This window comes from Musca autumnalis, unplaced genomic scaffold (assembly GCF_047663935.1).
Source record: "Musca autumnalis isolate F117 unplaced genomic scaffold, ASM4766393v1 scaffold_3, whole genome shotgun sequence".
Lineage (NCBI taxonomy): Eukaryota > Metazoa > Arthropoda > Insecta > Diptera > Muscidae > Musca > Musca autumnalis.
This window is the reverse complement of record NW_027411866.1, coordinates 154,162,977-154,190,011: the sequence shown is the minus strand read 5'-3', so window position 1 is coordinate 154,190,011 and position 27,035 is coordinate 154,162,977. Positions and strand designations below refer to the sequence as shown.

The following is a 27,035-nucleotide window of genomic DNA, read 5'->3' as shown; positions in this document are numbered from 1 at the left end:
TTGGAATGTGTGATGTAATTTGGCCTATAAGTAAATGTACCAAACTATATCGAAATCGGTTCAGATTTTGATATAGCTCCCATATATATTTTCGTCCGATTTCAAGTATTTGATGTACCAAACACGCTACATATGTCCGATTCTAATGAAATTTGGAATGTGTGACGGAATTTGGCCTATATGTAAATGTACCAAACTATATCGAAATCGGTTCAGATTTGGATATAGCTTTATATTTTCGTTCGATTTGAAGTATTTGATGTACCAAACAAGCTACATATGTCCGATTCTAATGAAATTTGGAATGTGTGACGGAATTTGGCCTATATGTAAATGTACCAAACTATATCGAAATCGGTTCAGATTTGGATATAGCTCCCATATATATTTTCGTCCGATTTCAAGTATTTGATGTACCAAACACGCTACATATGTCCGATTCTAATGAAATTTGGAATGTGTGATGTAATTTGGCCTATAAGTAAATGTACCAAACTATATCGAAATCGGTTCAGATTTTGATATAGCTCCCATATATATTTTCGTCCGATTTCAAGTATTTGATGTACCAAACACGCTACATATGTCCGATTCTAATGAAATTTGGAATGTGTGATGGAATTTGGCCTATAACTAAATGCGCCAAAATATATCGAAATCGGTTCAGTTTTGGATATAACTCCCATATGGACTTTCGTACGATTTTAAGTATTTGATGTACTATACACGCTATATATGCCCGATTCCAATGAAATTTGGAATGTGTGACGGAATTCGGCCTATCACTAAATGTGCCAAAATATATTGAAATCGGTTCATATTTGGATATAGCTCCCATATATAGTTTTGACCGATTTGAGGTATTTGATGCACCAAACACGATATATGTGCCCGATTTCAATAAAATTTGGAATGTGTGACGGAATTTGGCCTATAAATAAATGTTCCAAAATATATCGAAATCGGTTAAGATTTGAATATAGCTTCCATATATATTTTTGACCGATTTGAGGTATTTGATGCACAAACACGCTATATGACCCCGATTTCAGTGAAATTTGGAATGTGTGACGGAATCTATATATATAAAATTTAAATTTGTTTGTACGTTTGTTGGTTTGATTGTGCCTTATAGACTCGAAAACCGCTGAACCGATCTTACTGAAATTTTTAGGGTACATTGCTACATGGCCTGGAATGAAAATAGGCTACATCATTTTTTGAAATTTCGCATTGATCTGGAGATATAGCATCAAAACCGGAGGTACCTCCAAAAAATTTAGATTTTGTATGCAAATATCTTTAGAACTGTTACAGATAAAATCTCCAAATTTTGTTTGTGTGACGGAATTTGATGCAGAAATAAATTTACCAATAATATTCAATCGGTTCAGATTTGGATATAGGTCCCACATACATATATTTTCGGCCGATTTCCTTATTTATGTACCAAACACGCTATATAAGTCCAATTTCGCTGAAATTTTGAAATTCTGACGGTATTTATTCTAGAAATAAATGTGCCACATTATATCGAAATCGGTTCAGATTTGGATACAGCTTCTTATATATTTTCGGCCGATTTCCTGTATTTTATGCACCAAAGTCGCTATATATGTCCAATTTTGGTGAAATTTGGAATGCGTAACGGAATTTGGTCTAGACATAAATGTGCCAAATCATATCGAAATCGGTTCAGATTTGGATATTGCTCCTACATGTATTTTCGGCCGATTTTCTATATCTGATGCTTCAAACACGCCATATGTGTCCAATGTCGCTGAAATTTGAGAAGTCTGACGGAATTTGTTCCAAAAATAAATTATATCGAGGCCGGTTCAGATTTGGACACTCTACATATGTCCAATTTCACTGAAATTTGGAAAGCGTGACGGAATTCGTTCTAGAAATAAATGGGACAAACTATATCGGAATCGGTTCAGATTTGAATATAGCTCCAATATATTTTCGGCTGATTTTCTGTATACATATATTTTCGGACGATTTCCCGTATTTGATGAACCAAACGCGCAATATATGTCCAAATTCGCTGAAATTTGGAATGTGTAACGGAATTTGGTCTAAACATAAATGTGCGAAATTATATCCAAATTGGTTAAGATTTGCATATAGCTCTCATATATATTTTCGGACGATTTCCTGTATTTTATGCACAAAACACGCTATGTATATTCAAATTCAATGAAATTTGGAATGTGAGACGGGATTTGGTCTAAAAATAAATTTGACAAATTATATCGAGATCGGTTCATATAGGAATATAGCTCCCATATATATTTTCGGTCGATTTCATGTTTTTGTTACGTATGTTCAATTTCAATGAAAATTTGAAGACTTAGCGGTCAGTAGAAGTCATCATTATTTACAGCAGTACTTATAGTTTGGAAGGAATTGACCAAGGCTACAGGTATTAAGTATCATATCTTCGAGAGACTTCTTAAGATATATGTTTTATGATGATATTCGTTAAAATATTAAAAACGTTAATGTAATTATGGCATTCCATTATATTTTATCGTAGTCGGGCAGCAAAGCGCACCGGGTTCAGCTAGTTTTATATATATAAGGCTCGCTGAATGATTGCGATAAATAAAGTTTGGACCAAAGCAGTATCCTGTTCCATAGTTGTCTTGCGCACTAGCCACTACACATGATTTCCCTTAGGTGTTCTTTACAGCTTTCGGGCCATTTTCTCTTGAAGTATAGACTTGCCTCTGAAAAACTTGTACTGTAGTAATAGGGGCCCCGAGAACACTTGCTGCAAAAAAGCAAAGCGTTTCCGGAGAGTTCTTTTTATTTATTTCATATTTTTACTTACAACTAAATTATAAGCATTAAGGAAGTGAAGCCATGACCAATGAGGTCTTAAGCTTACAGAGCTTATGCAGGGAGGTCTTAAACTGCACTTCGCTGAAAATTTTTAAAATACTCTGCGGAAGTTTACCGAAAGAGTAGATCGATCACGAAGGCCAAATTTTGGACACAATCGATTGATCTGTTTGAGAATTATCGTGCTCTCCAGGCAGCTACCCAGACAAATGGACACAGATAAGTCGACTCCAAGTTTTCTGAAACAGATTTCTTCCAAACACACTTTGGCCCTAAAGCCAATATTTCGATGAGGAACATTTCGGCTAAATGCTGAGAGTATAAAAAATTTAGATTGGGAAAAATTGTGTTTATGAATTTTTGCTAAAAGAATGTATACATGTATAGACCTTGGATTGGGCGACATAGCTTCATTTTAAAAGAATTTAAGACTGGATTCCAGTGTTTCCCTTGTTCCTGATCAATTTATGAGAAGATCCAAGATAGGAAACCAGAATTTCTCTAAGTGAAGTCCGACGATTGGACGACAAAATTAGTCTATTGACAGATGCATGTTTTGGCGACAGAATTTGCCGCGATTATGTGCTTGATGGATAGACTAACTATTGCTCAGCATTAGTTCTCGGCCTTCAGAAATTCTTTGTGATAAGTAGACAACGGATTTTTCCATATACATATTTGAAAATTATAATGTTAAGAGATTTGAAAATTAAATGTTATGATATTTCTAAGGTTTTCCGATTGTATTCGCTTTTACCGAAGTGATATCTCTGAATTTCATAACATTCACTATAGTTGTGAATTATTTGATAAATGATGCGCCCAAAAATATATGGTATTATTAATATATTCATTGTTTTGACCATATATTAACTGTGACATATTGTCAAAAAAGTTCTAAAAACAAGATAAAATTGGCCAAGAAGTCTTACGCCATTTGAATTAAAAAATAGTAATGAAAATTATTTCATCAGTATAATAATTCTAAAATAAGGTTTACATCTTTGCTAAATAGGACATTTTCGCTTAAACGAACTTTCAAAATTTTGTTCATGTAAAAAGCCGTTGTTAAGAGAAATCAGCAAAATATTGCAATAATATACTGTCGGTAGAACTTAACGACTGCATAATTATTCACCTCTATCAAGAAGGAAATTTAGTTAGCTTTACAAAATGGGGAAAACCAGTATATTATTGCAATATTTTGCTGATTTCTCTTAACAACGGCTTTTTACATGAACAAAATTTTGAAAGTTCGTTTAAGCGAAAATGTCCTGTAAATAGTTATGAAGTTTGGTTTCTTCTACGCAGCCTAGAGCACGAGGAAAAGCATTTTTTCTGTTTTTTATGCGTTTTTGTCACACTTAAATCACTATAACATAACCATTTGTTACCCGATTTTTAAAAATTATGGCTTATTCGATTTTCACCTTTTAAATAAAAAATAAAAGTAAAAGTCCGTTGTGGAAAAAAGAAGTTATGTCCGTTTTAAATTGAAAATCCAAGAAACCTCGTTTTTCACTACATTTACCGTTATAAAATCAAAAAACGATGTGACCCAAAGAAACCAAAAGTATTTTCGTCTTCCATTGACTCCCACATAACTGAAGATTTGCATCAGAACCTCTGCAAAAAATTTTTGTCAAATTTTGTAGCACAGTGTTGTTATTCTTTAGGACGAAAGCTACAACCTTGCCTCCACGAGTCATCCCAAATTCCAAGCGGTTTAGAAGATATGTGCCTGACATCAAAGCCTCAGGTCTTTGGGAGCCCAACCCCGCGAAAGTTGTATCGATATGGAAAAACGTCGGGTGCCAAAATATGGATAATAATTTTCGTGTCGCATAGTGTAAGTATAGATATTATTATATTAAAACAAGTTAGAAAGCTGTGCCGACGGAGATATACTCAATACTTATAACGTCTCTATATATTTTTTTATACCCTCCACCATAGTATGGAGGGTATATTAAGTTTGTCATTATGTTTGTAACACATCGAACTAATCATTTGCGACCCTATAAAGTATATATATTCTTGATCAGGATAAAATTCTAAGACGATCTAGCCATGTCCGTCTGTCTGTCCGTCTGTTCTAATCACTCTAGCGTCCGCAATAATTGAGATAGAGTGCTGAAATTTTGCACCCGAGGGTTTTTTTTCCATAGGCAGGTCAAATTCGAAGATGGGCTATATCGGTCCACTTTTTGGTATAGCCCCCATATAACGGTACCTCCGGATTTGAGGTATTTTGACGTTCTTCGCCACATTTGCAGACCGAATTAGCTATAATTTGACACTTAGGGTTCCTAGTGATCAACAAACTTATATCCCAAAGGATATGGGCATAGGTCCATGTTTTGGTATAGCTCCCATATAACGGTACCTCCCGATTTTCGGTATTTTGAGAATTTTAGCCACAATTTGTAACCGAAATATCTGCAATTTGACATTTGAGGTTCTCAGTGGTCATGAAACATCTCCACCAAACATCGTCAACATAGGTCCATGTTTTGGTATAGCCCCCATATAAAGGTACCTCCCGATTTTCGGTATTTTGAGAATTTTAGCTAAAATTTTTAACCGAACTAGCAGTAATTTGCCACTTGAGGTTCTCAGTGGTCATGAAATATCTCCACCAAGCATCGTCAACATAGGTCCATGTTTTGGTATAGCTCCCATATAACGGTACCTCCCGATTTTCGGTATTTTGAGAATTTTAGCAACAATTTGTAACCGAAATATCTGCAATTTGACATTTGAGGTTCTCAGTGGTCATGAAATATCTCCACCAAACATCGTCAACATAGGTCCATGTTTTGGTATAGCCCCCATATAACGGTACCTCCCGATTTTCGGTATTTTGAGAATTTTAGCTAAAATGTTAAACCGAACTAGCTGTAATTTGCCATTTGAGGTTCTCAGTAGTCATGAAATATCTCCACCAAGCATCGTCAACATAGGTCCATGTTTTGGTATAGCCCCCATATAACGGTATCTCCCGATTTTCGGTATTTTGAGAATTTTAGCTGCAATTTTTAACCGAACTAGCTGTAATGATCGGTATTTTGAGAATTTTAGCTACAATTTTGTCTATTCAAAAATAATCGTCAATAGAGGTCCATGTTTTGGTATATCCCCCTATATAACTGTACCTCCCGTTTTTCGGGAATTTTCAGTGGTCACGAAATTTCTTCACTAAAATTCGTCAACATGGGTCCATTTTTGAGGGTCTACATTGTTTTGATGAAACTACCCTCAATTTGACTCTTGATGTTCCCTGCAGCTATAAAACTTTTCCGCCAAAAAATTTAATGATAGGTTTACTCTTTGATATAGCCCCGTAGGTGGTACCTTTCACCTAGCTGAACGCATTTTTTTCGATTAGATCAGATAACACTGTGCAACAAAATGGAGGTGAAAGCCTGGGGCACGGAAAATTCCTCTTGGGGAAGAAAGGCCTTGGTGAGTATATTATGAACCCCGAAGGACAGATCCGCCGTGAGTCGAACTTCCGCCTTATGGCGTGATGAAATTTTTGTTAGAGACCCTGTGGGCCATCAGGAATTAGCGTTATATCTTTGTTTACTGTTGCTTAAGTGCTCTACAAAAACAACAAACAAAGATATAATGCTAATTCACACACCAAGGGCTTTCATCTCCAAAAGGAATTATCTCTGTCCCAATATTTGTGTTCACAGTGTAATTTAAGCAATAGCGGGAGGCAGTAGAAGTCTAACCATTAGCGAAAAGTTGTTCCACCTAAAATTGTAAAAAGACCCTAATTATTCCATTTTATTTAAGACTATTTTATGGTGGAGGGTATAAAAAGTTTGGCCCAGCCGAACTTAACGACTTTTTACTTGTTTAATTTTGGACCGCAAAAAATCGTACAGTCGTAACAAGGGCCACAAAGACAAAAATATGCAAAAAATTTAAACAACCCGGACGAGTCCTTAAACGGCACTCTTTCCAAAATTTGTGTGGGAGGCACCCGAAGGAGTGTTCCGATGTAGCCCATATTCGGACGTAATCCACGTATCTACGAAATAATACGATGTACAAAATTAAGACCAAACCGGTTTCTCCCATCGTGGATTATCTTAAGCTAGCGTCACACTAGGCAAATATTTGCTCCAGCGACAGGGAGTGTGTGTTTACTGAGAGCAATTGAGAATAAATTTCAATGCATTATTTACGCTCAGTAAGCGCACACTGCCGGTCGCTAGAGCTAATATTTGCCTAATGTGACCCTAGCTTTAGGCACTAGTCAGTTGGAAGTATGGACTTGCCCCAAAAAATTGCACCATCGTAAAATGGACAGCAAGGCGAACATGTTTCAAACGAATTCAAAACGGTTCGAGAAGAGCTGTTAAACTTTACTTTTCCCAAAGGAGTGGGCCGATATAGTCCATATTCGAAACTGATATATGCATGGAAGTAATATTTCCACATCCTTCGTTTGGAACAATTCGGTTAGTTCCTTCTGGAACTATCGTGCGAATAATCTTAGCAAAAATTTTAGAACTTGTGTGGGGGTAATTAACGGAAGTTGTAGACCGATATGGTCCATCTTCGAACTTAAACTAAGTTTGGACAAAATTTACGAGTCCTTAAATTTGAACCAAATAGGTTGATTCTTCCATAGTTATTGTGCGCACCAGACAGGCAGATGGACAGACATGTGTAAGTCGACTCCAAATTGTCTGAAATGGATTTCGTCCAAACATACATGGGGTCTAAAATCATTATTTCGATAATCTCGTTGGTATAAATGTTGTGGGTATAAACAAATATTAACAGAATTTTAGATATAGTTTTCGGTGATCTTATCGAATCGATCAATGAAATTACTTCTTACCAAAGATATCACAAAAACTTCAAGACCCCGTACAGCAATGTAATTTTTAACAATTTAAAAAGCTGGGAATCCTTCTTTCATGGTTTGAAAATTTTTCTAACATGATTGCGACATTTTGTAACATGAAACGTAAATGTAGTTCCATGCAAGAAATTCACAATAATAAGAAACCCGCATATGAATATGTTATGCATTAGTTCAAGTTTCCAACCGCTATATTCATGTTGTGTTTCAAGTTTATTTTCGCAGATTGCTGAAATATGTGTCCTAGAAATAAAATATAGACCAAAAGTTGAATTTGGATATTTTTCCCACAAAAGTTCACCCGCTAAGAACTATCCGCTCATTATCCAAAATTGTTGTCATCTTCCTTTACCAAAATTCTTACCTCTTGTAAAAATGTGTCAGTATTAAACTATAACTGCGAACTCTAGCGTGGTTATGGTTACTATATACACAATTAGAATGTAACCCTATTATCTGAGCACGTACACCAATATAATTGACATCTATGGAAAGGTCGAGAGATCGTCTTTCAGAAATAACTCAGGTGGGCGGAAGGTGTCTACCAGGAAACTATCTGATCATCATATAAAATTGCGAGCTTCTTTTCTGTCATAAGCTCACATCTTATTTCAAATTTCGCGCTGACCGGACTGTAATTGCGACCTAAAACGCAGACACAAATTTCGATAAAAATTTTGTTTTTGGTCCATTATTTCACTACCATCACCAATAACAATAGCGATCTATTCTGATGTGTAACCGACCTCCATACTAATTTCGTGACAATCGGTCCATAATTGCGGCCAGGAGTTTGATTAGAATTTATAATCGACAGACGGACACACGGACGGACAGACACACATTACTATATCGCTTTATTGGGTGTCTACGACGAATATTTCGTGGTGTTACATGAATTTTTAGCAAAACAAACTAATAATACCCTTCCCACATTGTGAAAGGGTATTGTTTGTTTGTTTGTGCCTTATAGACTCCAAAACCGCTGAACAGATCTTCATGAAATGTTTAGGGTGCATTGCTACATGGTCTGGAATGAAAATAGGCTATATAATTTTTTGAAATTTCGCGTTGATCTGGAGCTATAGCATCAAAACCGGAGGTACCTCCAAAAAATTTAGATTTTGTATGCAAATATCTTTAGAACTATTACAGATACAATCTCCAAATTTTGTATGTGTGACGGAATTTGATGTAGAAATAAATTTACTACATTATATTCAAATCGGTTCAGATTTGGATATAGCTCCCACATACATATATTTTCGGCCGATTTCCTTATTTTATGTACCAAACATGCTATTTACGAGGGCAGTTCGGAAACTTCTTAGCCTAGCACAAAAAGCGCGGTATAAACAGAAAAAAGTTAAGTGTTTTGGAAACTTCCATCTCTGTTATGAACACATGTTAAATTTTGTTTCGATCTGGCAACTCCTTCATATAGAAAAAGGTGTTCAAAAAAGACGCATCCGCAAATTTTTTACAATGGAAAAATTAGAAATGCGTGCTGTCATTAAATATTTACATAAAAAAGGTTTATCGGGACAAGAAATTCATAATGATATGGTGAATGTGTTAGGTGAAAGTGCTCCTTCATATGCAACAGTAAAAAATTGGGTTGCTGAATTTAAACGTGGTCGTACAAGCATTGAAGATGAACCACGTAGTGGACGTCCAAAAACAGCAACAACAACAGAAATTGTAGCCAAAGTGCATTATATGGTATTAAATGATCGACGAATAAAAGTGCGTGAAATTGCTAATATCATGGGCATCTCAAATGATCGAGTCCATTTATTTGACATGAAGAACTACAGATAAAAAAGCTTTCTGCAAGATGGGTGCCGCATTTGTTAACAGTCGATCAAAAACACATAAGAATGAACATTTCTCAAGCTTGTTTGGTTCGTTTTAAGCGAAATAAAATGGATTTTAAGCGTCGTTTCATAACTGTTGATGAGACATGGATCCACCACTATACTCCAGAGACAAAAGAACAATCCAAACAATGGACTGAAGCTGGAGGATTGATTGACTATCTGCAAAAGGGTAAAACAATAAATTCAGAGTACTATTGCAACCTTTTGGATCAATTAAATGTACAAATTCGAGAAAAACGTCCTGGCTTACAACACAAAAAAATAATGTTTCATCAAGACAACGCACCAGCGCACAGGAGTGTTTTAACAATGGCTAAAATCAACGAATTAAAGTACGAGTTGCTTGACCACCCACCTTATTCTCCTGATTTAGCTCCCAGTGACTTTTACTTCTTCCCATATCTAAAAAAATTGCTTGCTGGCAAGCGTTTTACCTCAAATGCAGATGCAATTACAGTTGTAAACCACTATTTTGAAGACCTTGAGGAAAACTATTTTAATCAAGGGATAGAATTGCTAGAAAAGCGTCGGACTAAGTGTATTGATGTTTCAGGAGATTATATTGAAAAATAAAAATATTTTTGAAAAACTAACTATTCTCTTTCATTGATAGGCTAAGAAGTTTCCGAACCGCTCTCGTATGTCCAATTTCGCTGAAATTTAGAATGTGTGATGGATATTGGCCTAGAAATATATGCGCCAATTTATTTTGAAATCGGTTCAGATTTGGATATAGCTCCTATATATATTTTCTGCCGATTTCATGTATTTGATGCACCAAACACACTATATATCTCCAAATTCATTTAGAATGTGTTACAGAACTTGGTCTAGAAATAAATGTGCCAAATTATATCGAAATCGGTTCAGATTTGGATATAGCTCCCATATATATTTTCGGCAGATTTTCCGCATTTGATGCACCAAACACGTTATATATGTCCAATTTCGCTGAAATTTGGAATGTGTAACCGAATTTGGTCTAGACATAAATGTGCCGAATTATATCGAAATCGGTTCAGATTTGGATATAGCTCCCACATATATTTTCGGCAGATTTTCCGCATTTGATGCACCAAACACGTTATATATGCCCAATTTCGCTGAAATTTGGAATGTGTAACCGAATTTGGTCTAGACATAAATGTGCCGAATTATATCGAAATCGGTTCAGTTTCGGATATTGCTCCTATATAGATTTTCGACCGATTTTTGTATTTGATGCATCCAACACGCCATATGTGTCCAATTTCGCTGAAATTTGGATTGTGTTACAGAACTTGGTCTAGAAATAAATGTGACAAATTACATCGATATCGGTTCAGATTTGGATATAGCTCCTGTATATAATTTCGGCCGATTTCCTGTATTTTATACACCACACTCGCTATATATATGTCCAATTTCGCTAAAATTTGGAATGCGTAACTAGACATAAATGTGCCAAATTATATCGAAATCGGTTCAGTTTCGGATATTGCTCCTATATATATTTTCGGCCGATTTTCTGTATTTGATGCATCAAACATGCTATATGTGTCCAATGTCGCTGAAATTTGGGATGTCTGACGGAATTTGTTCCAGATATAAATGTGCCAAATTATATCGAGACCGGTTCAGATTTGGACACACTATATATGTCCAATTTCACTGAAATTTGGAAAGTGTGGCGGAATTCGTTCTAGAAATAAATGGGACAAATTATATCGCAATCGGTTCAGATTTGAATTGATTTTCTGTATTTTATGCACAAAACACGCTATGTATGTTCAATTTTAATGAAATTTGGAATGTGAGACTGGATTTGGTCTAAAAATAAATTTGACAAATAATATCGAAATCGGTGCATATAGGAATATAGCTCCCATATATGTATATTTTCGGTCGATTTCATGTTTTTGTTACGTATGTTCAATTTCAATGAAATTTTGAAGACATAGCAGTCAGTAGGAGTCATCATTAGAGATGGTATTTACCGGGTATTTACTCGGTAAATACCCACACGGTGGGTAAATACCCATTTGTGGGTATTTATTTGGGTATTTACTATATTGAATGGCAAATACAACATTTTACACCCTATTCCTGGGTTTAGGTTGTAAATTCGTTTCAAAATGGATAGTTTTACAATACTTTAAACTAGTGGGTAAATACTTGACGTAGGCTGACAAAATTTGGCTTACATCTTTCTTATGTCGACAGAACTTCTGGTACTGAACATGGGGTCTCTGGGTCCATGTTTTGATATAGCCCCCATATAACCGTACCTCCCGATTTAAGGTATTTTTTCATCTATTAGCCACATTTTACAACCAAATTGGCTGTAATTTGGCAAAGTAAGTCCTCAAGGAGTATAATATATTCTTGCGCATATTTGTCAACGTAGGTCCACGTTTTCCTGTAGCCCCCATATAAGGGTACCCCGATTTTGAGTATTTACCCAAAAGTGGGTAAAAACTCATTAACTGTCGAACCACTTGACGTTGGCTGACAAAACTTGACATAAATCTTTCTTATGTCAAAAGAACTTCTGGTACTGAACATAGGGTCTCTGGGTCCATGTTTTGATATAGCCCCCATATATCCGTACCTCCCGATTTAAGGTATTTTTTTACATATTAGCCTCATTGTACAACCATATTGGCTGAAATTTGCCATAGTGAGTTCTCAATATGTAGAAAATACCCTTGCAAAAACTTGTCAACATAGATCCACGTTTTCTAATAGCCCCCATAAAAGGGTACCCCGGTTTCGAGTATTTACCCAAATTTTGGGTAAAAACTCTTTAACTGCCGAACCACTGGACGTAGGCTGACAAAACTTGGCATAACTCTTTCTTATGTCAAAAGAACTTCTGGTACTGAACATGGGGTCTCTCATATAGCCGTACCTCCCGATTTAAGGTATTTTTAACTATTAGCCACATTTTACAATCATACTGACTGTAATTTGGTACAGTGAGTTCCCAATATGTATAAAATATCCTTGCAAAAAGATTTCGACGTAGGTCCACGTTTTCTTGTAGCCCCAATATGGGTTTCTGAAATCGGGAGGTATGGCTATATCAAAAAGTGGACCCAGGGACTCCATGTTCAATACCTTTAATACTGTTAATATAAGAAAGTTTTGAGCCAAATTTTGTCAGCCAACGTCAAGTGGTTCGGCAGATAAGTAGTTTTTACCCACTTTTGGGTAAATACTCGAAATCGGGGTACCCTTATATGGCGGCTGCAAGAAAGCGTGGACCTACGTTGACAAATATGTGCAAGGATATATTATACTCCTTGAGGACTCACTGTGCCAAATTACAGCCAAGTTGGTTGTAAAATTTGGCTAATAGATGAAAAATACCTTAAATCGGGAGGTACGCCTATATGGGGGTTATACCAAAACATGGACCCAGGGATTCCATTTTCAATACGTTTAATACTATTGGTATAAGAAAGTTTTGAGCCAAATTTTGTCAGCCAACTTCAGTTGGTTCGGCAGATAAGGAGTTTTTACCCAATATTTGGGTAAATACTTGAAATCGGGGTACCCATATATGAGGGCTATAAGAAAGCGTGGACCTACGTTGACAAATTTTTGTTAGGATATTTTATACTCATTGAGGACTCACTGTGCCAAATTACAGCCAATTTGGTTGTAAAATGTGGTTAATAGGTGAAAAATACCTTAAATCGGGAGGTACGGCTATATGGGGGCTATATCAAAACATGGACCCAGAGACCCCATGTTCAGTACCAGAAGTTCTTTTGACACAAGAAAGATTTATGCCAAGTTTTGTCAGCCTACGTCCAGTGGTTCGGCAGTTAAAGAGTTTTTACCCAAAATTTGGGTAAATACTCGAAATCGGGGTACCCTTATATGGGGGCTATTAGAAAACGTGGATCTATGTTGACAAGTTTTTGCAAGGGTATTTTCTACATATTGAAAACTCACTATGCCAAATTTCAGCCAATATGATTGTACAATGAGGCTAATAGGTAAAAAATACCTTAAATCGGGAGGTACGGATATATGGGGGCTATATCAAAACATGGACCCAGAGACCCCATGTTTAGACCATAAGTTCTTTTGACATAAGTAAGATTTACGCCAAGTTTTGTCAGCCTACGTCAAGTGGTTCGGCAGTTAAAGAGTTTTTACCCAAAATTTGGGTAAATACTCGAAATCGGGGTACCCTTATATGGGGGCTATTAGAAAACGTGGAGCTATGCTGACAAATTTTTGCAAGGATATTTTCTACATATTAAGAACTCACTGTGCCAAATTTCAGCCACTATGATTGTACAATGAGGCAAATAGACAAAAAATACCTTAAATCGGGAGGTACGGTTATATGGGGGCTATATCAAAACATGGACCCAGAGACCCCATTTTCAATGCTAGATATTCTCTTGACATAAGTAAGATTTGAGCCAAATTTTGTCAGCCTACGTCAAGTGATTCGGCAGTTAATGAGTTTTTACCCAACATTTGGGTAAATACTCGGGTATTTACCCAAGTATTTACCCACTGGGTTACGAGCCCTAACCACAATTAATTCGTACACCAGGTATTTTTTCACTATTTAACATTAAACTTAATTAACATCGTATATATACCTAAAGAGAATAGATTTTCATAATTTTTTGTAGGATTGGTTTTTTAGCCACAATAATGATATGGTAAATTTTTTTCATCGATTGGAAAATAATTGTGGCCTGTAGATCGATTTTCTGAAAATTCGCCTTTGGCCCCTAACAAAATACTGTGGAAAATAAAGAGCGACCAGAGGGCACGGGTTATCGTTAACCGATCGTCACAAATTTTTGTAGAAATTGTTTTTTAGCCACAATAATGAACTGGTCGAGTTTTTTCGTCGATTGGACCATAATTGCGGCCTTTAGAGAATTTTCGTGAAAATGTACCTATAGCTCCATACAAATTACAATAGAAACAAAGATCGATCTGTTGTCACGGGTTAAAGTTAACCGACCGCCGTAAAATTTCATATATAAGGATTTTGGATCAAATGGAAACAAATTTAGGGAGGTAAGAGCTCCAAAATAAAAAAAAATTGTTTTTTTTGGTCACCCTGATATACATACTTTAATAACACATTGTTGAAATATGCTCTGTGTACGAATTAATTGTGGTTAGGGCTCGTAAAGTATTGTAAAACTATCCATTTTGAATCGATTTCATAACATAAACCCAGAAATAGGGTCTAAGATGTTGTATTAGCGATTCAATATAGTAAATACCCAAATAAATACCCACAAATAGGTATTTACCCGGTATTTACCCAATTTACCGGGTATTTACCCATTGGGTATTTATCCACTGTCCATCTCTAGTCATCATTAGCTTTGTTCCTTTACTTTTTTAATGGTAAGAGTGGTAAAAGAGAAAAGTGTCAAAATTGTTCAAAATTGCTCTCTCATGAACATTTTTACCAGAAACGTAAAGGAACGGAAAAATGGTAGATCCGGCAGCAATGTAAGAAAAAACATAAAAAAATCAATTTTCGTCTTTTATTTCACAGTTTTTAATTTAGTGTTGTCAGTGTTCGACATTTTCTTCGGTTTTTCGTCCATTTTGTGAAAAAATCGTCAAACAAAAGTCGAAAAATCAGTTCTGTCATTTTCTACCTGCAGAAATTTTGCTGGTAGCCTGTGGTAGAAGAGAAAGCCATTTTCGCTCTCTCTCCCCTCTCACTCTCTTAAAAATTGATTCCAGTTTTGCCACTTTTCGGGGTTAAGGAACGCTTTGCAGGTTAAAAATGGTAACAAATGGTTAAAATGGTAACCTCAGGTAAGTAAAGGAACACAGCTATTATTTACACAAGTACTTATAGTTGGGAAGGAATTGACCAAGGCTACAGCTATTAAGTCTCATATCTTTGAGAGACTTCTTAAGATTTATGTTTTATTATGATATATCTAAATCATTAGGAATACTTATAGGCGGGAAGGCTTTTGGAAGAGTGTAACCTCCTGAAACATACAAAAATACCATAGTAGCTCCGTAACAACCCTGAATAGGTATATAACGCCTTCCTATCTCCTATATTTATGCGCTAAAATATTAAAAAGGTTAATATAATTATGCATTTCATTATATTTTGTCGCAGTCGGGGCAGAGCGCACCGAGGTTCAGCTAGTAGGGTATAAAAACAAAAAAACAAAGCCAAAATGTTTTCAAAGTGGTTTGTGTATGACCTTTTTCAATATTTGAATTGAGAAAACAATTTTTTTTCATAGTCCATATTTATATAAGGCAATTTTCCTTGCGGGGTGCCACGGTGGTGCAATGGTATGCACACCCGCCTTGCACACTTAAGGTCGTGGGTTCGATTCCCCGGCCAGGCAACATCAAAACACTTTTCAACGGTGGCAAAATACCCCTCAGTAATGTTGGCGACATTTCCTGAGTATTTCAGCTATGTAAAACTTCTCTACAAAAGTGGTGTCTTAGACACGCCGTTCGGACTCGGCGATAAACTGTAGGTCCCATATCATTGAGCTAATATGAATCGGGGTGCACTCACTGATATGAGTGAAGTCTCCCTTGTCCCTTATGGGATGTTTGTGGAACAATTATATTATTATATATAATTTTCCTTGCGGCAATTGCCAGTTTGATGGAGAGAGAGGTGAGGCATATGGTAACCCTTTGCCTCTCAACACCCTCTCTCACCGACAAACAGACAATTGCCGCAAGGAAAATGGCCTAATGTAAATATGGACATATGATAAATTTATTCTAAAAATTTTTTTCAAATAGTCAAAAGCTATCCGTGCTACAAGAAAGCATATTTGAGAAAAAATTTCGAAAAGTCATAACCTAATGCACATACATATCTAGTTTAGAGGGACATTTTCGTACATACCCCGTCAATTAACGACCTCATTAAATCCGCTGTTTGTCGTGCTTCTTTAAATATTGTTTTATCAGCTATTTTCAGAAAGTGCTCGGTTTGGTAAACAACATTAAACAATGTAGCTGAAACATATTCCAATAATCTATTTAAAAGAAATAACTATTATATGTTTAGTTGTTTTATTCTTTCATGTTCTTACCCCGATATTTGTTTGGCAAACAGTTTCAAATCCAATGACTTATTTTTATATAAGTTTCGTCCCAACATTGTCTCTATAAGCAGAAATATTGAATTTAGAATACCCCTTTTTGTAAATTGTTGAATTCATAACTAGCTTACCGCCAGAAACACTTATTGTATATTCACGACAAAATACCAAAATGTCATTCGAATTATCCATTACATGACATTTATCCAATTGCGCAAAAAACCCAGTCATCTTTTTATGAAAGATGGGTATAAATTCAATAATTTTTGGTAATTTAAATGCAACATCCATTAGTTTTCTATGCGGCTGCCATTCGTCTCCTGTTAAAAGAAATAATTAAAACAAATTTGAAATATTTTATTATTCCCATTATCAAATATGTACATTAGACTGTCCCGCAAACTGTTCACCTTGCAGTTTGAACGTTGAAGTGGTCGGACGTGTTTTAGAGTAGCTTAGCGACAAATTATTAAATTCGGGTGAAATAAAACAACAACGATATTTGCTGTCTCGTTCAGTGCAAAAATTGAAATTTTCTGACTTTGTCAGTCTTGTAAAAGTGTTGTTGGGGAATCTTTTTGATTTTCCCAATACGCGAATACCGTGTTGAAAGTGGATGTGGTCAGTGGAATCCGTTGAGACAAGTGCGTGCATTTGGACATTGAATTTTTGGTTTTTGGAATAGACAAATTGATACCCCTGGTTGTGCCTGGTTTTTGTGCCCGGCTTGGTGAGTTCCTTTCCTCATTATTATTAGTTGTTAATGGTGATGCCTCCCAAGGGAGTGCCTCCTAAGGCCAAGCTCAAAAGGCCTGGAGCTAAAGGTGGTGACGGTGGCTCCAATGATCCACTTGCTGGCGATCTGACGGAGACGTCAGACGTTGAGCGGGCGCGTGAGAGTGCCAGTGGGTCAGAGAGGCGTCCGGCGTTGACTGCGGCTGAATCGGCTGAGTTGTTGGCTCCTCCTCCACCGACGACGAGGTTGCGTCACACGGAGACGGAGGGTAGTTCTGGTGACGGTGTGGAGGATGGTAAGAGAGCTAAGTTGGGGACGCCAACTAAGAGAGTGCCAACGAGGACGGTTCCTGTAGCAATGAATGTCGATAAGGTGAGTGCTGCTGCCCCGGTGGCTGAGAGCGTACCGATTGTTGTTGATGATGGAGAGAGTGAATCGACAGTGAGCGCTGATGGCGTTGCAGGCCGCACTCGTGAGAGCAGGTCTCGTGCCAAGAGGCCTACTCTTAAGTCTCTTGGTGGTGTTACGGTTGGCGAATTGAAGAGTGTCACTGATAGTCTCTTAGACCAGTGTTAATCACCAATGGGCTCGCGAGCCGTGTCTGTGTGAACACACACAATCTCAATTGTGGTGAGTTTGAACGTAACTCTCACCACCGATCATATTCTTTGTTTTAGCAATGAATTAACGCACACGATGTTTATCTAGAGAGGGAAAGATAACCTCGAGTGTGTACCCAAGACAAACGCAGCGGTTGAATTTGTTGTTGCTGGTGAACACTGTCTTAGACCTTGTATGTGAGACTGAGATTTCCAGAGGGCCGACGAAGGAAATCATTGCTCTCGCAGGGAGATATGAGGAGATGTTGATGAGAGCGATGATGGAGAATGAGAGGCTTAAGGGGCGGTTAGAGGCCTATGAAAAGGTGACGGCTGGAGGGGTGGCTCGTACTGCAGTGGGGCCTTCTGGCCTTCGCCTGTCTCAAAACCAGTGGAGACATGGTCAGTTGTGGTCAGACCAAAGCAGAAAGGTGCTACTGGTAAGGAAGTAGTGCAAAAAGTTATGAAGGAGGTTGGGCCGACACTAAATGTGAGGGTGCATGATGTCAGACCAATAAAGGATGATGGTGCTATCATACGTACGCCGTCTGTGGCAGAAAGGGAGAAGATTGCGGCCAATGAGAAATTTGCCGAAGTTGGTCTGGACGTGAGTGTGTACGAGAAGCTGGGGCCGAAGGTAACAGTCCAGTGGGTGCATGTAAGCCTCACCTTAGACGATTTCATGGAGCAGATGTACCTGTTGAACCTGAAGAACTTGATGACACCGGAGGTCTTCAAGAGAAGTATGCGCATGGTATCAATGCCTTGGAAGCATGAACCGGGTATTAAAGGGATGGTGAATGTTGTTTTGGAATGTACGGAAAGGGTTGCCCAGCGGTTCTGCAATGATGGTGTCTAAATACACTGGCACAGGTTCATCGCGCGGAGACAGGAATTGGTTCCGTATTGTTTTAGGTGCCTGAGTTTTGACCATCGTGTGCGCGATTGTAGGCAGCAGAAGGATGTATGTAGGCATTGTGGTGGTTCTGGGCACTCCGTCTTCGGAAAAAATTCCAGAGAGCCAAACGACGGAACGCGGATGACGTGGGTGTTCATTCAGCGGCCTATAGGCAATGTCTGAATGAGTACCAAGAGATGATAGAATCTGCGAAGGAAATTCAGTGGCAGTCTTTTGTGGAGAGGAACCGTGATGACCCCTGGGGTCAGCTGTATCGTCTTTGTAGACCCAAGAAGACTCTTTATGTCTCTGGCATCAAAGTAGGTGACAGAGTTCTAACTACGAGGAATGATTGTGTGTATGCCCTGATGTCCTCATTCTTTCCTAGGACGGAGCAGGAAGTGCTTCCTCCACAGGAAGATGTGCCGAGTGCGCCAGATCTGGAGAGTTGGGAGATTGATCGTGCTGTAGCGTTAGTTCGTTGCAGGAAGTTGCCTGGTTTAGACGGTCTGACCGGAGAGATGTGTAAAACATCTGGAGGGCCATTCCTGATTTCCTGGCAGTTTTGCTGAGGAAGTGTATTAGTATGGGTGTGTTTCCACGAGAGTGGAAATCTGCAAAAGTGATTGTACTTCTGAAGTCGCCGGATAAGGTCAGGAGTAATCCTCGATCTTATCGCGGCATCAGCCTTCTTCCGGTGCTCGGCAAGGTGTTGGAGAGGATAATGGTGCATCGGCTTCAGGACAGGTGTTCTAGTACAGAGTGTGAGCGGCAATTTGGGTTCAAACCAGGGCGTAGTGAAGAAGATGCATGGTTGCATGTGAAGCGCTGTGTGTCCGAGTCTGCGATTCGATATGTCTTGTGCATATTCGTTGATTTCAAGGGGGCTTTCGACTACTTATGCTGTTCAAGAGTGATTGCTCGTCTGCAGAAAAAAGGGTGCCAAGAGATAAAGCTTTGGCAAAGCTATTTCTCTGATCGAGTGGCTTGCTCTATTGTTGCAATCAAAAGGGTAGCTATTGATGTTGTTCGGGGTTGTCCGCAGGGGTCCATTTGTGGTCCATTCATTTGGAACTTAATGATGGACCCACTGCTGCATCAACTCAGTTCGTTTTGCAAGGTCTGTGCTTTTGCTGAAGATTTGCTCATTCTGGATGATGCTCAATCTCGTTGTGAGATGGAACAGTTGGGCTCGAGAATGATGTCTATTGTCGACAGCTGGGGTACTAGGGTTGGTGTCCAAGTTGCGAGAGAGAAGAGCGTGACAATGCTACTCAAGGGTAAAGTGTCTGGTAGTCGACATCCTAGTGTCGTGTTTGATGGTCGTGGTCTCTCGTATAAGACCGAAGTGAGATGGTCGTGGTCTCTCGTATAAGACCGAAGTGAGATATTTGGGCGTCACAATGGGTGAGAGGATGAACTTCATCACTCACTTAGATCGGCTTAAAGAGAAATTGTGCAGCGTTGTAAGTCCTGTTCGTCGCATTTTGCGCTCAGATTGGGGTCTTAGTAGACGTGCGTTGCGGGTAGTGTATGGGGGTCTGATTGTTGCCTGTGCAACATATGGCACACCGCAGTTACAGGGTATGGGTATAGTAAGATACTGTCATGTCAGCGCATCTTGCTGCTGGCTTGTCTCCCTGTATGCCGCACAGTGTATGCCGCACAGGCGTTTTGCCATGGGGGTTACCAGTCCCCTGGTCGCATGGGACTGAAACTGGAAGTAACTCGGTTACGAGATCTGACCAGAGGTCTTTTTCTGGTACCGCATGTGGTGTGGAATAATGGGGAGTTCCAACTCCCCCCCCATGCCATCACAGATCTTTTAGATCTTGTCGGGGCAACTTTCGAATCTAATTGGTTGCTGTTCGCCCGCTTCAGAGCGGAAGAGATGAATGGGCCTCGTTCCTCGCAGTGAGAAAGCTGCGTCCATGTAACGTAGTGATTAGACTGGTACATCAGTGTAACTTGTGTTGCACTCTTCCCATTCGCCGATCGTGCCTAAATCTTACCCACTTTGGGTGACCAGTCCCGTGTTGTATGGAACAAAAACTGGTAGTAGTGTCGACTACGAAGTCTGACCGGAGACTCTCTGGTACCGCGGGAGTCAGGATCTGTTGATCTAGCCTGACTATGGAGAGGCACCTGTTTGGTTGCAACGCGGTTGTTGTGGTTTGGTCCGCGGGTAGAGCTTTGGCTCGATGTGGAGTTGCATTATCAACCGGGTGCTGCGACCCATAGAGCAGCAGAGGTGTAAGATAATCCTCAACCCCATACCAAGAGGGAAGTGAAGCCCATAATTGCGGATCTTCGAATTGGTACCTGCGTGATAGACTTGGGGACTCTGTGGAGAGCTACCACTCTCTAAGAGTACTCTGGGTAGTTCCAAAGGGGCGCTGGCCGACGTATTGTATCGCGACACCCGGTGCAATGGTGCACCCTGGTTAGCACCGTCAAGGCGAGAATCATGTAAACCCCTCGACTTCATGTCCCGCAAACGTGTTTTTTATTCAAATCATTATCATGTGTTTTATTCAAATCATTACAAATCGTTTTACTCATCTCACCAGAAATAAGTAGTTTTTTTCTTTTTCACTAAAACTCGACGAAGTCCGAAAAATCATGCATTTCAGTAAAAAATTGTTTTTCGGGATAGTATTATGTATATATGTGTGTATGTATGTATGTGTGTACAATGGGTGTCACTCAAAAGGGCACAAGCCTAAGCAAAAGTTAACGATACGATCGGTAGCGGTTGATGACTTCGCTAGATATAATTTTCTGTATATCATCTACTTTGGTCACATAGCTCAAATAATTAAATTAATGACCCGTTTCACTAAGACGATTCGAATTCAAATTTGTTCACATTACCACCAAACTTCTATTTTATTAAAAAATATTTATTTAATTCTTGTTTTTTATCAAACAAAAATTTCTGCAATAACAGGAGTTTGGTAATAATTCAAACGAATTTGAATTCGAATCGTCTTGCAGCAATAGGGCACAAATTAAATTAAAGAAACATTGGTTACTTCTAAACGAGTTCAGACATTGAGTGTACTCTTCAACAGGTTTTTTGTATTTGTAATCATCTGCTGAATGACAAATTTTCACACTACAAAATTCTATTTTGAGTGGCAAAAATGACTCAACTCCTTTTGATTCCTTTGTATTTTTGTTTATTTATTTATATTTTTTATTTCAGTTTGTATCATTTTGAGCGCCACCCACTGCATGAGCTGTCAGTCCATGAACGCAATTTACCTGGCATTGTCACAAGTCCTTCACCAAAAATATGTCTAAATCCATTGTACTCGATTCCCTTATTAGGTGGTGCTTTCAATGTTAGAATATCTTTTACGATTTTAGGATCGATGGTAATGAATTCAACATATGGCCCTGTATACCATATAAAATTTGGGCCAAATTTTTTACTTTTATCTTCCAGGTCCTTCAGAATGGCTAAATGCAAGAATATTAAGAATTACGAAATCATTGATCAAGTAAAAGCAGTAAGGAAAGTATACCCTACACCACAGTGATATATAAATTTAGAATAAGTGAAAAAATTTAGTCTAGAAATAAATTTGTTGCTCCATATATATATATAGACATAAATAGCGTGATTGGTGCATCAAATACCTCATACCGGCGGAAAATATATATGGGAGTTATATTCAAATCTGAAACGATTTTCAGCAAAAGCAACAGCGTTCTTCCCGTGGTTGAAAAAATATTTTTCCACATTTTAGGCGAATCGAATACCGGTAGCACAAAATCTTCAAGGGCCACTAAAGCGTTGCAATTTGCATCAATTTAAAGAAATTAGTATTTAAATATCACTGCGACCTCTAGTTTGGTTAGCTTGATTATGCTTACACAGCACCCAATTAAAACTGTGGCATTCCTGTACATACTAGGCTGTAACTCTGTTATCTGACCACGTACGAGAGTCACTATCCTAAACCTTCTGGCCTAAGCAACACGCAGAGTCGCTTGGCGTCATTTGACATTTTTTTGAAAAGTTTAACAGTTTTTAGCCGATTTGTCTCAGGACAGTTTGACATACGACCATCTACACTTTTTTGCATTTATCAGGCCTTTGTCTCAGAAATGAATAGGAATTTGGCTTTGCTGTAATTAGCAATATTGTAGCCCTAAACTAGTAGAACTTATCTTTTGAAAAAACCACATAAGAAAAACTCCATCTAGGGCATCAAAATCTATAAAATATAGAAAATTTTACATAATTGCTGAAATTCTGGTCAGTATCGGCTAAACTATTGGGAGTTGAACCAAGTAACCTTTTGCAAAAATCTTCCAAATAAATGTTCTCAACAATTCTTTAGAACATTCTGAAACTCTAAAATGCTTACTTCATGTTGGTTCAGCGGTATTTTACATCATATCTTTTACAACACGTATTTCAAACACAGTTCACACCGACAGTTTATTCTCGCATTTCGGATTTCGCTACATTATTGACATGTTTATTCATTCATTAAAACCATTAAACCAGTTTTTCATAGTGCTATAGGATGGTCCTTTATCGACATACAAAGATTTAATTTTATCGATCCACTTTTGCCGTGATTATCTACGTCGAAAGTAGTGAAACATTATAGGACGAAAATGTTCACCAGTAAATTCACTTTTTTATGCAAAGTGATTTTTCCAGGTCACTGTAAACAACACAACACATGGTCATATGTGAAACTATCCCGAGTACGCTTAGGCTAAAACTGTCAAACTTTCCAAAGGAAATGTCAAATGACGCCTGGCGACACTGGCATGAGGGGAAAGGTAAAGAGTTCCTCTTCGAAATATACCAATTTTTACACAAAAAGTTTTGGTCCATTTCACCCGCTAAATATAATCTGATCAAAATGTTAAATTGCAAGCTTTTTCTTCGTCGTAAGCCCAAAATTTATTTAAAATTTCCGATCAGACTATCATTACGGATAAAAATTTGGGTTTTGGTCAATTTCACCCACCTAATCGTTTGTATTCTGGTGGGAACCCGACCTATATACAAAAGTTCAGACTGGAGTTTGATTGCAATTTTTAATGGACGGACTCCTCCTTCTCCTTGCCTGATACCTCTTTTGGTAATAAACTCTTCAGAGAGGTTCTTGCCTATTTTAACTGAGCACCGAGTATTAGTTAATGTCACCTTACAAAGCCGAATGAGCTTTGCGGGGATACCAAAATCCGACATAGCTTGAAACACATTTGAACGTTGCTTCATATTCGACAAAAAGATGGAAGGTATCGATCTGCATTTCTTGGGTCTTTCCAGGATTTGTCTCAGGGGTATTTTCCTTTTGAACAGCTCGGCTGGTAGGCTATCGGCTCCAGCTGCCTTATTCTTCAACCGATTTATTGCTGTCTTTACCTCATCTTGACCGGGCGATATACATTCAATACCATCTTCTGGGATTGGATCAGTGGTATCTTCGTTGTCTTCATTAGTATTGGATACTAGCAGTTTGGAAAAATGCTCTCCCGCTTTTCCATTTCCCTCTTTTTCGTGCAGAAAAGACGTGTCTCCTCTCTCCCTTTCTCCGATACCCCTCTCGAGCGCTACGCGTTGCTACGGATTGTAAAGTAGACCTATATGCCGCATTTTTCTTTTCGGTAGCACCACGACACTCTTGGTCGTATCATGGATTCCTTGGTGGAGGTCTCTGGTATTCAAGTATTTATTTTGCGGCTGTTTTTATGGAGTGGGCAATATTTTGCCATTGTGCTGATATGCTATCGGGACGAGGAGTGCTTTCATTAAGCTATTGGGCCAGTTGAGTGGAAAATGCTGCTATCTGTTGTGTTTGCAGCTTACCTTTATGAAACTTCCGTGTTGTGTTCGTGTTCGTGCTTTATTTGCAACGTTTTGACGGGTACGTACCTTTGCTGTAACAAGGTAGCGGTCCGAGTCTATGTTTGCTCCTCGGAACGATCCAACATCCAACACGTTCGATGAATGTCTTCCATCTATCACAAAGTGATCAAGTTGATTTTTTCTTCTTTGATCTGGAGACAGCTAGGTGCTCTTATGAATATCGAGATGCTTAAATCTGGTACTGCTAACTACCATGTTTTATGCCGCTGCGAAGTCTATCAGCCTCATTCCATTGTCAGATGTTGTACTATGGCGACTGAATTTCCCGACTGTTTTGGTATTGAAATCGCCTAGAATAATTTTAATGACATGGGCAGGACAACGGTAATATGTTTCTTCTAGTAGCTCGTAGAATAAATCTTTGGTCTCTTCGTCCTTGTCTTCGGCTGGAGCATGAGCGAAGGTAAGCTAATGTTGAAGAATTTTGCTTTTATCCGTATTGTAGCCAGTCTTTCATTCACTGGGTTGAAGCTGGAGACCATATGTTACAACCTCCGAGCAACTACAAAACCGCAATGCTTTGTGGCATGGCAAATATAATGCAATGCGCCATCTTTAAGTGTTGTTGTGACGTCTATCCAAATCAATCGTTTCCCATGTATGACAGTTATATCGGCCTTGTACTTTTCAAACTGCGCCTCCTCTATATAGAATGCGAACATTCCAGGTGCTGATTCACAGATCATGGTCCTTTAAACGTTTGCGGGGGTCGTCAACTTTAGAGGGGACTGTTTTTCTTTTCTTTCGGTTTTTCATAGTACGCTGCCTTTTCTAGGGGAGGGTTACTAAGGGTGAACGCACTGCACATTTTAGCTCACTACCTTTAACTGGTGTTAAAGGCAACTCACCAGGTGACACCATGGGGAAGTCAATGTCCACTTGAGATGAAAGAGGGACCAAGATAAATCCTGGGCTTTGCGATGTTACGGTTAGGACCGTTCCTTGGTATCTTTCATTCCCTACATCACCCTTAAACAAGTCTACCGAAAATTTTTAGCAAAAACCCCGACCTGCTTACCTTATCTTATCGGGTTACTAACCCGACGCCCAAACTTAAGTTTTTAACGTTCTTATGGGTGAACGAGCGGTACATATTAGCTCACTACCTTTGACGAATGTTAAAGGCAGCACCCCAGCGACAAGGATAAATCCTGGGCTTTGCCATGTTAAAGCCGGTCAGGACCGTTCCTTGGTATCTTTCATCCCCTACGTCACCATGACGGACATACATACATCTTAAAATCGCTTTATCTTGTCGAGATATGAATTTTGCTATACCACATAGGGGGTATACGACGAATATTTCGCGGTGTTACATGAATTTTCGACAAAACAAGCTTATAATACATTTTTCACATTGTGGTGTAGGGTATAATAATTAAAAAATTATATTGAATTGAATACATACTCGCCTGAGTCACTATATGCCAAAATCCCAATATTAACGATAATTTGTGTGATCCAAGTTTTAAGCCGATTTGAATTATTCTCCGGTCATGCCAACGATACCACAACCATAACGATGCAACACTAATAACCACGATTATCAATATGAAATGCATTATTATAAATTTTAAACTTAAATGGTTCATTTGGAGTTCTTGTTCGCTCTATTTATAGTCTTTGCTCCAATAATCTTTTACACAGTTGTATTCATCACAATAGCAAATGCAAAAAAATAGCCACTAACGAACCTCTTATTACATTCAAGTATAAACGGTTAATTAGCTATAACAGGTTTCGTTGCTCCTAACTCCGATTGTGATATTTGTCTATTCTTAAATGTTGTCAATGATTCGTTACTTATCTAGACAAGTACTTACATATAGTCCCTATCATGATTAAGTGTTCCATACGCCATTTTTAACTTTTTGAGATATAGGTGGTTTCAAGGGGTTTCCCGTATGCTCTTTCGGTATTTATGGCCGGCTTTTTATACCCTCCACCATAGGATGGGGCGTATATTAAGTTTGTCATTCCGTTTGTAATTACTCGAAATAATCATTGTAGACCCCACTAACTATATATATTCTAGATCAGCGTGCAATTCTACATCGTCTGTCCGCCTGTCCGTCTGTGGAAATCACTCTAACTTCCGAACAGATTGAAGTAGGTGAATGAAATTTTAGTAAAATCTATTATATGTATGTAGGACTTTTGGTATTTAAAGCGGGCTATGTAGGTCCACGTTTTCGTATAGCCCCCATAT

The 27,035-nt window shown here is 38.3% G+C and overlaps 1 protein-coding gene across 2 annotated transcripts in view; it reads right to left on the bottom strand.

Annotated features, from left to right (window-relative positions):
- LOC141397979 (probable cytochrome P450 313a4) overlaps window positions 1-26,603 on the bottom strand; it is a 33,048-nt gene extending 6,445 nt beyond the window's left edge. Inside the window, exons 1-5 of one of the 2 annotated variants that reach the window (XM_073975037.1) lie at window positions 26,235-26,603; window positions 22,192-22,389; window positions 16,823-17,011; window positions 16,683-16,755; window positions 16,493-16,625 (exon numbers count right to left, since the gene is read on the bottom strand). In XM_073975037.1, coding sequence (XP_073831138.1) covers window positions 16,493-16,625; window positions 16,683-16,755; window positions 16,823-17,011; window positions 22,192-22,389; window positions 26,235-26,418 — 777 coding nt within the window. In that variant the 5' untranslated portion in view covers window positions 26,419-26,603. The remainder of the gene's footprint in view (window positions 1-16,492; window positions 16,626-16,682; window positions 16,756-16,822; window positions 17,012-22,191; window positions 22,390-26,234) is intronic. The other variant, XM_073975038.1, reaches the window with a different exon arrangement.
- Between the last annotated feature and the right edge of the window lie 432 nt (window positions 26,604-27,035).